Here is a 14,667-nt window from a genome sequence, read left to right on the forward strand (position 1 = left end):
TTTTTATTATTATAACTATTTATAAATTTTACCGAGAACTGTGATAATAACACATAATATAAATATTATAATCATATATTATAATTATGATAATAATTATAATTATATTATAAATAAAATTAAGTACTCCATGATTTATAATTTTAAATTACTTTTAATACATTGTAGTAATTAATAATAATAATAATAACAATAAAACTATACTTATATTGTATTAAATATACAAGAATCCTAAAATGGGAAAACGAACACCTAAGAAAAGTTAGGATTCAAAATCATAGAAATTGTACTAACTTTTTTTGTGTTCTTAGGATTTTGACTACTTTCTCAGTTTGATTAAAAGAAACAAAAAAAATTTAAAAATTTAAATTTATTATCACTTTCCTAGACATAATTCTGGTAATTGATATGACATTAGTGTTTAATGATGTATCTTAGTAGCATAAATTATAAATTAATATTTATGAGTAATAAGTTAGGAATAGCTTTTACATAATATATTATATTTTGGGTGGGTGGAAAAAAGAGTGTCCCTTAATTTAAGGGACGAGTGACAAAAAAATCTCTCGGAAGAAAAGGAATGAGACTCTATAGTAGCGGTAATATAATATTAATTTATTATGATTAGTTTATATTATAATTATTCATATTTTTTTTACTATTAATAATTAGGGTAAATTGCTTTAAAAGTCACGAACTTTGCCAAAAGTGTGGTTTTTCCCATCAACTTTAAAAGTTGCATGAAAAGTCATGAACTTTACCGGATGTTGCAAATTTCCCATCCAACCCGACCCGGTAAATTTCCGGCGTAAACTAATCCTACATGGCTTGCCGGAGGCGTGATATGGCATATTCTCCGTTGGCAGCGTCACAGATCGGGAATTGCAAACGGTAGTGGGAATCGCGAGCCCTAAATCGTGTGGCCGTTTAATTCAATCGAGCCCTAAATCTCGAAATTTGGTTTAATTTAATTAAATCTGTATAAAATGACGTCGTTTTTAACAGTGCAAAACAACGCTGTTTTATGTACTGCCGGAAAAATATGTCATGTCACACCTTGGCAAGCCATGTAGGATTAGTTTGCGCCGGAAATTTACCGGGTCGGGTCGGACGGGAAATTTGCAACACCCGATAAAGTTCATGACTTTTCGTGTAACTTTTAAAGTTGATAGGAAAAACCACACTTTTGGCAAAGTTCATGACTTTTGAAGTAATTTACCCTAATAATTATTAGTATTATAATCAGCGCACAGGCCAGAATACTGGACTTTGGATCAAATTAAGCCCAATTCGAGGGCCCAGGATTATTATATATAAAGTTGTAATTGTAATTAGGGTTTCAGAAGAGCAGAGCTACATATCTGCCTACGGCGGCCTGCACTACGAAGGACACTGAGGAGCTCATCCACAAGCAATCATGGGTAAAATCTGCTTCTTATGTTCATATCTTCTGATACTTAGCTTGTGCACACAAACTCATGGAGATGCTGTCTGTTTGGAATAAAGCGATTGAGAGTTTATGGCACTAATGTTGCTTGTGTTCAGGTATTTCTCGGGATTCTATGCACAAGAGGCGTGCCACTGGAGGCAAGAAGAAGGCATGGAGGAAGAAGCGAAAGTAATTTTTTCTTCATCAATTTGATATTCGATTTTTAGCTTCTTTTAGTGCTTATTCTGCTATTTATTCTATTCTCTTCGTTCAGTATCTCAATTTTGCTCTCGTTACTGTTAAATTGTCTGATTATTGTGTTCTGTCAAATAGGTCTTCTGCAAATTAGATTACTAATCCGTTTTATTGAAGTTAATATGTTGAGAAAATTTAAAATCTTTTTTTTTTTAATTTCTTTTTATATTCGATTTATTACTACTATTTCTTTTGAAATAGTTTTGCATATTCAGTTCAGAACTATTCTGATTATGGTACATTTTGATTGTACTACTGTTTAATTTTATGGTGGTGTTCTATGTAATTATTAGGTATGAGCTGGGAAGACAGCCAGCAAACACGAAGTTGTCCAGTAACAAGACAGTTCGCAGGGTCAGGGTTCGTGGAGGCAATGTGAAGTGGCGTGCGTTGAGACTTGACACTGGAAATTACTCCTGGGGGAGTGAGGCTGTGACCAGAAAGACTCGTATTCTTGATGTCGTGTACAATGCATCCAACAATGAGCTGGTCAGGACCCAGACTTTGGTGAAGGGTGCTATTGTTCAAGTGGATGCTGCACCATTCAAGCAGTGGTACCTTCAACATTATGGAGTTGAAATTGGTCGTAAGAAGAAGACTGCTGCAAAGAAGGAAGGAGAGGTAGACATCTTTTTTCTTTGTTCACGTATTTCAGTTTCAAGTTATTTTTATTCTATTGCTTTATTCAGTCTATATTGTGCTGCATACTGCTGATACATCAGTGTGCTGGGTCTTTGGCTACATGTGAAGAAAAGAATAGTGGGATATACTGTTAATTAGGAATTGCATTGTTACTATATTGCATTGCATTGTTAATTAGGAATTGCATTGTTACTGTGGTTCTGGATTTTTATGAGCTAGTTATGATTTCTCTGATATTTAGTGACCTCTGTTTGTACCCATTTAGTCGGATGTAATTTTCTTCATGATCTAGAAGTTGCTATGCCCGTGTAAGATAGACAGTTTATCCTTTCACTTTCTTAATTATCATCTTAATATTTCTCCAGATTGTGCTAACTATATATATATTTTCTATCGTTTCACTGGACTAAAGGAAACTGAGACAACTGTGACTGAGGAGGCAAAGAAGAGTAACCATGTCCAGAGGAAACTAGAAAAACGTCAGCAGGACCGTAAGATTGACCAACATATCGAGGAACAATTTGGTGGTGGTCGCCTGTTAGCTGCAATTGCCTCTCGCCCAGGACAGTGTGGGCGATGTGATGGGTATGTATTCTGCAATGCGTTTCCCATATTAACATATGAAGCACCGCAATGCCCCCTAGTGTCACATACTTTTTATGGGGTGAGACCCGGGGATAAAGTAAAAATACGTTGCAGTTTTTCACTGTGTTGTCAATCTCATAACTCTATAATGTAAATTCTAACAGCCTCATGCTTATAATCATGTTTATTTGTTTCTGGATTGGCAAGTTTCTTTAGGCCAATGAAAATGCTCGATTTGTTTTGTGTAGTAGAAAGTTATCTTTCCTTCCTTTGACTAATTCCGTGATGAGACAATGTTGGTTTGGTGCTTCAGCGTATTGCATCTTATTTGTTGTGTGAGTTAACAAATTATAATCTTACAGTAGTCAGCTTTTTGGATTGCTTCTATGAGTTATTCTGTCTAATGTGATTGATTTTCATGTCATTGGAGTGCTACATTTTATTCTGCAACTGACACATGCACCTGCTATATATGAATTGTTTGCTTTAACTTCATCTGTTGAATGTTTGTTGTTTCAGTTATATCTTGGAGGGCAAGGAGCTGGAGTTTTACATGAAGAAACTTCAGAAGAAGAAGGGAAAAGGTGCAAGCACCGCTTGAGTTTTGTAATGATAAACTAAAATTTTTCAGTCCAAAAACTTATCCTGAGATTTTGCATGTTCTGAACAAATTTGTCAAGACATTGTTTCTGCATCACAGTAATAACTTAGTAGGACGGAGCGTGGTTTTTTGTTATCTTTTTATTTTTGATATTTTGGCCGTGAATCATGTTCTTTGCCTTAATACTTTGATTCATCATCTTTTTTTGGAATCAATCAACTTACACCTTTAGTGCATGTAAGGCGGCTGTGTAGCCTTCTAAAGGAGTTGTACTATTGTGTAGTAGTACTACTTATCATGGGAATTTACAGCTGCAACGTTAAGTGTGATCAAGTATAGGGGCATAGTTGGGACATGAAAATTTGTGACATGGCTTCTGAATTGCTCTCTTCATTATCACATCCATGAATTATTTTACACAAGCTCAAGCAAAGTTTAATTGCTGGTATATTCAACCCATACTTTGGAATTACTTTCAACCCAGAAACACACATTAAAGAGTAAAAGGTGAGAACAATCAACGAGACAGTATTGAGATTGACAAACCAGCCTGATTCAGTAAATTTATACTGGTATGTCACAGTAGTGTAGGTGGCAGCAATCAGTCCAGAGTTCCAATTCTAACAATAGGAAGAAGATTTGAAGAGCTAAAAGATAATAGGTATTCACCGCGAGTTGGCCAAGCATTCATCAGTTTGAATCCCGGGTATATGCCATTTCCTGCTGGCAACAAAGAGAGAATCATCATTTGTGATTCCTCAGAAACAAAACTGGACGATCATTGCCAAATGTCAACTAAATATATCCAAAGAAACCTCTTAGCCTGAAATCAATGGTTAGGAGCCTCCTAGGCATGCACTAACCGAACCAAACCGCCGGTTCATGAACCGGAACCGGCAGGCGGTTCAACGGGTCATGCGGGCCGGTTCAGGTTAGAGAAATCAAGGAACCGTGACCGGCGGTTCGCCGGTTGCAACGGTGAGATTCCAGCTAGAATCATAGGTTTTCAGGCTTTTCAGGCGGTTTGCGTCAGAAAGCGCCGGTTTGAACCGTCGGTTTCCGACGGTTCAGGTGCTTTTCAGGCTTTTTCAGGATGGCAGCCATAGGTGTGCATTGTTTAGGCCTGAAAACCGGCTAGAAACCGCCGGTTCAGGCGGTAAACCGACCGATTTGAATTTTATTTAATTTTTTATTTATTTCTTCCAATTTTTCTCCTATAATACCACACTTCCATATCATTTTTACTCACCCCATTCTTGTGTTAACAAGGATTTCACTTTTCAATCTCAATTTCTCTATTCTCTTTCCCCATTCTCTCTGATTGCTCAAGTTGCTTACTATTGTTGTGTATTGTGTAGGGGTGGCAAATCGTGCGTGTCGAGTCGTTATCGTGTCGACACGATAACGACACGAACACGATAACAACAAACACGAACACGACCTGTTAAGAAAACCCCAAACACGAACACGAACACGATCCGCTACCCTCAGACACGAACACGACAAGAACACGACACAAACCCATTAACGACACGAACCACTTCCGGTCAACACGACACGATAACAACACGTATTGGAAAATGATTAAATATTTAAATGATTTAAATGAGATATGACCATATGAGACTATGAGAGTCAATTTAATATCTATTGAAAAATGAAAATATTAAGAATTAATAATATTAAAATATTATTTGTTAACGGATAACACGAACCCGACACGAACACGACACGAACACGTATTGTTAACGGATAACACGAACACGACACGAAATTTTCGTGTCCTTAATGGGTCGACCTGATAAGGACACGAACCCAATAAGCTCTGACCCAAACCCATTAATTTTGTGCCGGTTCGTGTCTTGTTATCGTGTCGTGTCAAAAATTGCCAGCACTAGTATTGTGATTGTGCTCTCTTTCACTACTTAAGTTGTTATTTGCTTACATCCATACACTACTCCATAATCCATATTCTATATTACTTTCACTTTGCAATATGTTTTCTTCTCGTGGTGGTGATCGGGCAAGGGAATTTCCCAAGACTAAACTACTCGTTCTCAAAGATCCCGCGACCTAGTCGTCGAGAAGTTTTGGATGAGGTTTCCCGATGGGAGGCTGAACGTTTGCAAGTAAGTTATTTTTTTATTTTTAGCATTCACAATTTCATAATATTAAGTTTTTTTTAATTTTTTTGTTTATGTTTCTAATTCATACCTTATAATATTTATAGACCGAAGAAGATCATAGGACTGCCATGTTACTCACTCAAATGCATCAAGACGTGGGGGGCAGTCACCAACAAGATGATGATGACGAGTACGACGTGTCTATATCGTCGGACTCGGACAACAACAATGATGATGTATCTCGTTCTCGTATTCCGTCTAGCACCGGCGGAAATGAGGACATGCCTCTTCCTCCCTTTCCACCCACTAAAAAACATTGAAATGTGATATTTTTGTGAAACATTACAGAAAGATCCCGGTGGTAATTCCTAATCCTAATGATCCTCTCTCTCAAGAAGTGACATCGGCGTTTCATGCATACTGTAACTATTGTACAAAAGTCTACAAATTTGGGAGTGGTGGGGGATATGGAACCCTCCGTCGTCATTTGACGACAAAGCATCTGGTAGGATGTGGCACTACCGCTACCCAAACCCAACTAAACTTCCAGCCCGGTGGCTCAGGTTCGTCTCAATTAGGTGCGCCTCTTTTTAAATATGATCCTAAAAATGTTAACGATACTATGACTAGATGGGCTGCAATGAAGCATTTTCCTTTTAATGTTTATGATAACAAAGGATATGAGGTTACTATACAAAGTGCTTTTAACGTAGCGGTAAAAAAATAAGTCGAATGACCGTTCAACGATCTACCGTTCGACAATGTTTGGAGAAAAAAGTTGAGTTAGCACGTTATCTACTTAACTTGAGACACAAAGTGAACATTTGCTCAGATGTATGGACTGATTGTTTTAACAGACATTCATACATGGGCATTACGATTCATTTTATGCACAATAGTTGGTCTTTGAACAAGCGTTTGATTGATTTTAGAGAATTTCCCACACAACAAACTGCACATGAAATTGCTTTTTTTAATTATTCAAGTTTTGAATGAATTTCAATCATGCAACAAAATATTTTCTGTTGCTTTGATAATGCAACTGCTAACACTGCAAGTATTAGTGACTTGATTGCGGCTTGTGGTCCGGTTATTAACGGTAAGTATTTTCATCAAAGATGCATAGTTATATTTTGAATTTATGTGTACAAGATGCGCTTGATTTATGGCAAAAACATGTTAGTCCTATTAGAACTTCAGTTAGAATGATCCATCAAAAGCCGCCATTGGCAAAGCTTGGAAGAAGTATTGCCATCAAAAGAAGGTAAGATATACAAATTTTATCATGGATGTGTCTCATAGATGGAATTCGACATATGATTGTCTGAATTCTACTTTGGGGCATAAAGATAAGTTGTGTGATTTTTTTCGAACTTATCTCGTTCGTGATTTATATCTATCGCATAGTTGTTGGGAACAAAACATGAGTTTATTTAAATCGTTCAAATGTTTCAAAAATGCGAATGTTGAATTATCAGGTGTTTATTATTGCACTGCTATTCGTGTTTTAGAGCATTTCAGGTATATATCACTTGCTTTTAAAACATCGATGAAAAATGCGACTTCGAATCCTGAATTGATGTGTGTTTTATATTATATGATTGACAAATGGCTTAAGTATTTTAGTGTGATTCCAACGGTGTTTTTGATTGCAAAGGTCTTGGATCCGAAATGGAAATTAGTCGGTACAACCAGGATTTTAGACTTTTATTATAACAATTTGAGTTATATTGATCTTGGTCCACTTCAAGCATTGCAATCGGATACCAATGACGAAGCATTTCAAATAAACCTCTCGAACCAAACAATTGTCCAACAAACCTTCGAGTATAACTTGCGTGCTCTCTACACCGAATATGAATCCAAGTATAACAGTACCCACCAAGTCAGAAGACCCCCTCCTCAACAACATAGTTTCACATTTCAAAATGTTTATGATGATCCCGACGCGCAATCCCAATTAGCCGACCTATATGCCTACAGCACCGGCGGGAGGCCGGCCTCAAGTATGATGAGTGAGTTGGATTTATATTACGATTAACTCTTTTCCTTTAGTGATGAAGGTCCTACTCCCGCCCAAATCGACGTCCTCGATTGGTGGGGAACACACGAGAAAGATTTCCCCATACTTGCGTCAATGGCCAAGGAGATTTTTTCGGTTCTGGCTTCCATTGTCGCCATCGAGTCCGCTTTCAGTTTTGGATCACGTGTGTTGGATGAATCAAGAAGTAACCTCTCCGCGGAAAATATGGAAGCCGTGATGTTACTTGATGATTGGGCCAAAACTGACATCAGAGATCAAGAACCTGATTGGGATAATCGTCAAGAGGCATCACAAGAAGAATTCACCGGGGATGAAGCGTAGGCCAACCGTCAACCGCCGGCCAAGCCAAATAGGTAAGTAAGGTAAGAGAACTACGTGAGCTTTGATTCCCCAATGCAAATGAGCATTGAGGATACGTAGGCACCTCAACTTAAATTTAAGTTGAGCTCAAGTCATTTTTCCTTTATTTCTTTTTTTTTCATTTGTTTATACTTTAAAAATATGCAAATACAATTAAATAATTATATTTGTATATACTCTATTTGGTGAAGGAGATTTCTCTATACTACTAAATCTAGGAAACTTTCAACAATTCTACTATAATTGTTGATTGTTAGACTAAACTCAACATTGAAGGTTGAATTGCTAAATGTGTCCTCAATTCTTTTTTGTAATTTGTAGACTAGTAGTCTCGTTGTATTTTATTTTTTTGTTTAAGAATTCAAGACTTCAAGGTTTTTGTGATTTGTAATTTTTGTAACTTGTAGTCTCTCAATAAAATTGCAATTTTCATCGTGATTTTTTTAAATTTTATTTACGCACATTTCACATATAAATAAAGAAAAAAATGCAAAAAAATAAAAATAAATTAAAATTACGAACCGGAACCGGCGGTTTTCTGAACCGGAACTGGAACCGCCGGAAACCTTGGCGGGCCGGTCCAGGTTCATGCAAATCTTGAACCGTGAACCGCCGGTTCCGGTTCGGAACCGGCGGTTTTTGAACCGTGTGCATGCCTAGACTTAGGAGCACTGGTGCATTAGCAGTAGAGTAAAAAACTCTTACACTTCTTCTTCAATAAAATCAGAGAAACACTTGCCTTTCAGCATCCAAGGCCACTCAAAATGTTGCTCAGTTTGTTAATTACTCGTGGAGTTCGTGCATATGTTCCGGATAGAAAAATGGCATGGTACCCCAAACCTTTCCACTGTGCTATCAGCTGAAAATGCCCCCCTCCCCTGTAATCATTGTTACTTATCTCTAGGATCACTGTATTTGGGGTAGCATATACTATATGAGTGAGACCAGCTCCATGAGCACCAACAATAACCGAAGCATCTTGGATGGCTCGAACCTGCTCTTTCATGGGCATGTGCGCAAACAGTCCATTCACAACATTTAATCTACACTTGGAATGATTTGATGCCCAGATATTTATGGAATCAAACACTTCTTGTTCATTGCTGAGCCTTGATTCTACCTTGCCAGCATGACGAGGATGGGCCATATAATCTTCACGTCGCACAAAGAGGATATTGTGGCCAGAGTTTGGCTTAGGGATATGGTGTCTATCCACTGGAAAACCAAGAGCAGCTATTATCATCTCACCAAACTCTGACAACCGAGCAGTCTTGTTATCATTAGGAATTTTCAACAGATCATGTGCAGAAGCTCCATAACAGTCTATAGTCTGTGTGATTCCCTTAAAAAGAGCAGTTTCATACCCTAATGGGGCAAGAATGGCATGTCGAAAACAAACTGGACCAGTGAAATTCTTGGCATATGTAAGGCTTGAAAATAATGCCGCCCATGTTTCTTGTAAGGGAGCCTGATAATGTCATAAAATGGTAACTACTTACCGAAAAAGAACATGAAAAAGAACTAACATAAAGGTAGAAGAACCCATATAAGAGCCATATTAATCGGTTACTCAGAGTTGATAGACTAATAATAAAGAACCTAAACCACCCAAATCACATTTTTTGTATCACACACATGATCCACGATAATGAAATTGTTGTATGAACACATGATATACATGACCTACTTTTAACCACAATGACACCATGGAAGTGCTTCCCTGTGCTACTGATCCTCTGTGATTTTTCTTGTCATTTTTACTTCATTAGCAAGTTCAACACGTGCAATGATCAAACCATTCTACACTACATTCGACCCAACTTGCTCCCCCAACTTCCATGATCAAAAGACCATCCATTCAAGAGGCATAGGTGATCACCGGACCTTAATTATCTTTGAACTACTACAGCTCATACTTCACATGATTGGTTTTCACTAGTTCTTTAGCATGTCTTTTGTATAACGGTAGACAGGATTGTTTTTCCTTGTCTTTTGTATAACGGTAGACAGGATTGTTTTTCCTTACATTAATAAGATCATCAAGTATCATAAGTGATATGCCAGATTAACTAGATTACTAGAATTTAGGATTCACAATGTAAATTTCCAACATACAAATTACAGAGAAATCGACCTGGTTATGACTCAGAGTGCAGCCATTTGGTAATGTTCTACGAGTGGGTAAAAAGCTAAATCAACTCAAGGCAGCATACCTCACAGTGACCATCTACAAAACACAAATGGGGTCGATTAGGCAAGCCAGTGACCCTGGAGGCTACATAAGCACTGTACCACTCAGTAACTGTGTGAAACAAGTTTGCATATTCAAATCGAGTAACTAAAATTGCTGGCTCTTCAATCCACTGCAAAAATAAGAAGAAAACATCATACAAATGTTTAAATTTCCATGAATACACTTCAGACAAAAAGAAAATACTATAGAAACCACATCATGCAGTTACAACTGGAAGCAGTATAACCAGCAACTTCAATTTTAGCTAAACACCAACACTGTTATATATACAGAGATCAACCAGAAATTCACTTCATACATACTTACGTAGCAATGAATATTTACTATTCTATGTAGTTGTAACATTTGCAGGAAGGATATCTATGTCAGCAATAGGGAATCCTTCAGTTATTCAACACCCAAGTGTTCTCAATTGACAATAGTCAATATTGTAATGGAATCTCATTGCCAATCAATCATAATTAAGAAACTAAACAATCCAAAATCTCACATGTAAATAAATAAGATTGAGAAATCAAAAAATGAAGAGTTTCTACAGTTCCAAGACCAACCTTAGAGCAAACAAATTCATCGGCATCGACAAGCGGGTCGAACGGATCAACTCACGCACAGTATGTCTAAGAATTTCACCTTTCTCAAAGAATTTATCCAAAAACTCCTCATCCACCATCTGTTTCCCAATTTTGGATCTGTCCGCCACCTCAATCTGAAACGCCCCATCTTGAAAATTAGGCAACTCCTCGCTTTCGTTTCTCCCAATCACGCTCTCCAATTTCTCACCCCCATGAGACATGTCGATTTTGTCAGGGATCATCCGAATTCTCCCCCCTTCGCATACGGAGGTCTTCAAGGCGTCGCTGTAGTAACATCGGAACCACCCTCCTCCGCCGAGAAGGACTTGTTCTCCTTCCTTAGTGAATCCGTTTCCGAAAAAGGCTTCGCAAGAGTTGAATTTGGTGTGGGGATTGTGGGACCAGGGGAGGTAGGAGGGTAAAATCGGCCAGGGTTTTAAGGAGAGGGAGAGGTGGGACTGCGAATAGGGCAAAGCGGTGGGGGTGTTGAAGGGTGAGCGGTGGTCGGGGTGGAAGGAGAAGAAGAGGTAGAGAGAGATGGAGTTGAATGCGAAAAGAGCCACCACTATTTTCTTCACTCTTGCTCTGCATGTTTTCATCCTCGCCTCCTCCTCTCCTCAGACCGTTAAATTTAACTAACTGAAGGATCTAGCAAATCATAGGTTGACACGTCGGATACACTACCAATCACCTTTTTGCCACGTGAAGCCTCGCTTACTAGTATATATTATGAGTATTACCATAGTGTTCATTAAGTCATCATTTATTAGTGGATTTATAAGATACTATAAATTTCAATGTATTGTTTTAATAGTAAAATTTCCAAAGTAATTTTTCTTTTATCACGCAGAAAGGAGCACTAGTTTGTACTTCCTCCGTTCCATAGTAGTGGAGACGTTTTTTTCGGAATGCAATTTAAAAAAAGTTGAGAGATAAAGAGAAATAAGGTAAGAAAATGTAAGTGAGAAAAATGTGTTGACTTTTACTAAAATGTGAGATGACTTCATTATTATGAAACGTATCAAAACACAAAATGATTTTATTATTATGAAACGGAGGAAGTAGTAAATTATACTGGTAGTATTTGTTCATGTCGTGATTTGCACTAGTGGGCTAATAAAAAGCGGTGTAGCCCGATAGAGCAAAGAACAGCGACTCTGGTATAAATATTTTTATTTTGAAAAAATAATATCTCGATAAAAAAAATGAAAATACCTACAAGAAGGCAATCCCTCAAGCTCAAAATATTTGTAAGTCATAAAAACAACCAAGAATATATAAACATCACAAAATGGCGGGCAACATAAATAGCTATCAACATCAGCATAACACAAGAGCTGCAAGACAAACAGAAATGCCACTGAGGATGGCGCTTCCCACCAGCATAGGCTGCCCGTGTGAAACAGGGCCCGGTGCGGTCGTGCCACTGTCATTAGTCGGTGCCCTGACTGGGGGCAGAGGAGGCTCGATCACACTCTCATCCGTAAGAGTGGGATTCGGAGCCTCTGCTGGAGGCAGACTTTGCTTGTCCATAATTGTAAGAAGGCCGCCAGGCGGGGCTGTTAACATGTATGGCGGGACATCTTCATACCCTAAACACCGATTTCCTGTATGCCAATAAGAAAAGATGGGACAGTTAGATGAGTAAGCAAGTACAACGGAAACCTCTACACGTTTAGAAACAGACTCACTTTTGTATTTTGCAGCAGTTGCAGGGAAGTCGGTTATGACACCGTTGATAAAATAGCCATTGACGTGAGAGTTAATCTCCGTATATGGATCAGAGAAGAAATCCAAGGCTGAGACACGTACTCATTTTGGAAAAGATGCACATAAACTGAAAGATTGAAGGATTGAAGTTTTTGAACTATGGTTGTGGGATGGGTGGTGAAGAGCTTGTCAGTGGGATACACAGATTCTTTAGAGAGGACCACAGAGCTAGCGAATTTCTTTATCTCTGAAATGGTCGAGTTCAATATATCACCGACATCCTCGTCAACCAGGTAAACAAGCTCATAGTTACTGCTGCTCTTAAACTTTGACAGTACGGCACTGTCACTGGATCTTATCATAACCTTCTTATTGATCCCGGCTTTGCTTAGCGTATCCAAAACCACGTCGGTCACACCTAAACCTTGGTTTGCAGCCAGATACGCAGCGTTCTGCATGACAACAAATACGATACCATGTTCATCATACACCTTTAACGAAAACAACCACTTTCTGGAACATAATAGAGTAGTTTATGAAGTCTTTGCTAGTTGCTACTAAACAAATATGTGGAATGATAATTTCCAAAAACATTTGGTGATCAAGATCAATCAAATCAGAAGCATGCTGCATGAAATTTATGTGTGCGTGATGTTAATTTAAGCATATACACATGTATGAATGTAAATATATTTGGAATAGTGAGAAATGAAGACTATGATTTTAACTCACCTCAATGCTGATTATGACACCACTGACTGCAGATGTATTTGCTACCGTCAAAAAGTCAGATAACTGCATGAAGTTCCCAGCATTTTTGAATTTTGGATTCCGGAACAACTGATATTTCGTATATGGGTTGTAAATAGCAGCTGTATTCAAACAAAAATAACATGCTTATTAGTAAATACAGATAGTCTTCAACAGTCAAATAAGCAATATGCAAGAACATTATGGATGCTAAATGAAGACTGTACAGCAAAATAATCAAGTTCAAAGCTGAATGACCTGATATTGATATCTTCACTCTTTAGGGGAAAATTTTGGTTTCACAAAAATGATGGGTATTGATTATGTAAAAGGGGATGATGGATTTTCGTGTCCTTTTTCATAGTCTTGGCTATATTATTAGGTGTGGAGTAAGAATAAATTTTAGTATAACACTTACGTTGTAAGGTCTTAATTTCGCTCCATGTGAGATTATAGGCGAAAATTCCTTTTTCTATGCCAAGTTCTGGATTATCTGTTGCCCTGTTGATGAAGTTGGATTGAGAAACAGTTGTTCTATCCCTGAGGTTAATGGATCCCAAGCAAAAAGGTATTCCGTCATTGGTTATTTGAACAGGGCAATCAAGTATATCTGCACCATCTGATACAGCCTTTTCATATGCCTTATCAGTACAACCAGGATAGTCTCCACTTGCTCCCTCGTCAGAGATAACCAAAACATTTGCTGCATTAACAGGAGAAATATGGATGCGTTAGCATCTAACCTCTTGAACTTGGCAACATTATACTCCAGAGGTGTATGTAATGCAAGTGAAACTAGAAAGAAAATTCATGGTAAGAATTCTTCGTACCTTTGACAGAATCGTTTTTGCTCATGTGGGCATAGCAATCTGCAACAGATTAACAGATTAATCATCATCACGTAAGCATCCATAGGAAACTGTTAATGCTCTCTTGCAAAAGTAAAAAGGTGAATCGAAAAGTGACAAGTTTGTAGCAGGATCTTTAACAGGCTATTCCAATGCCAATTTTCATGGAAAATATAAGTTACTCACCGATAGTTGCTGATGCAGTCATTGGGAAGTCAGAGAGCACACCATCGACAGAAAATTTTCCATTGTCAATGAAGGACAGATACTCAGCCACAGGATCATAGCTGTAATTATATGGTAATGTAGCATCGTTTACAAAATTATATCCAAAAACTTCTAGACCTGCTGCATGAGCATCATTAACAAGCGATTTGGCTTGCTGTAAATATAAGCTGCTGTCCACTGGTATTATGTAGGTTTTCGGAACAAGAATCCCAGCAGCAAATGTTTTAACTAATGTAAGATTAGTCAGAAGTGAACCATAAGTT

The 14,667-nt window shown here is 37.9% G+C and overlaps 1 protein-coding gene and 2 pseudogenes across 1 annotated transcript; 1 reads left to right on the forward strand and 2 right to left on the reverse strand.

Moving 5' to 3' along the window:
• The first annotated feature begins 1,284 nt into the window (after positions 1–1,284).
• LOC121788670 (40S ribosomal protein S8-like) lies at positions 1,285–3,647 on the forward strand. The gene is made up of 5 exons (XM_042187294.1): positions 1,285–1,421; positions 1,546–1,618; positions 1,978–2,305; positions 2,739–2,911; positions 3,431–3,647. The coding sequence occupies exons 1-5, from the start codon at positions 1,418–1,420 to the stop codon at positions 3,510–3,512; spliced, it is 660 nt and encodes a 219-aa protein (XP_042043228.1). The 5' UTR covers positions 1,285–1,417; the 3' UTR covers positions 3,513–3,647.
• A 4,821-nt stretch (positions 3,648–8,468) lies between these two features.
• LOC121788669 lies at positions 8,469–11,467 on the reverse strand (annotated as a pseudogene).
• A 634-nt stretch (positions 11,468–12,101) lies between these two features.
• Positions 12,102–14,663, reverse strand: LOC121788668 (annotated as a pseudogene).
• Positions 14,664–14,667: the final 4 nt, after the last annotated feature.

This window comes from Salvia splendens, unplaced genomic scaffold, assembly GCF_004379255.2.
Source record: "Salvia splendens isolate huo1 unplaced genomic scaffold, SspV2 ctg1116, whole genome shotgun sequence".
Taxonomy (NCBI): Eukaryota; Viridiplantae; Streptophyta; class Magnoliopsida; order Lamiales; family Lamiaceae; genus Salvia; species Salvia splendens.

Coding starts and splice junctions, on each gene's coding strand:
- LOC121788670 (XM_042187294.1), top strand. Junction 1,619..1,977: donor GCATGGAGGAAGAAGCGAAA/GTAATTTTTTCT, acceptor TGTAATTATTAG/GTATGAGCTGGGAAGACAGC. Junction 2,912..3,430: donor CAGTGTGGGCGATGTGATGG/GTATGTATTCTG, acceptor TTGTTGTTTCAG/TTATATCTTGGAGGGCAAGG.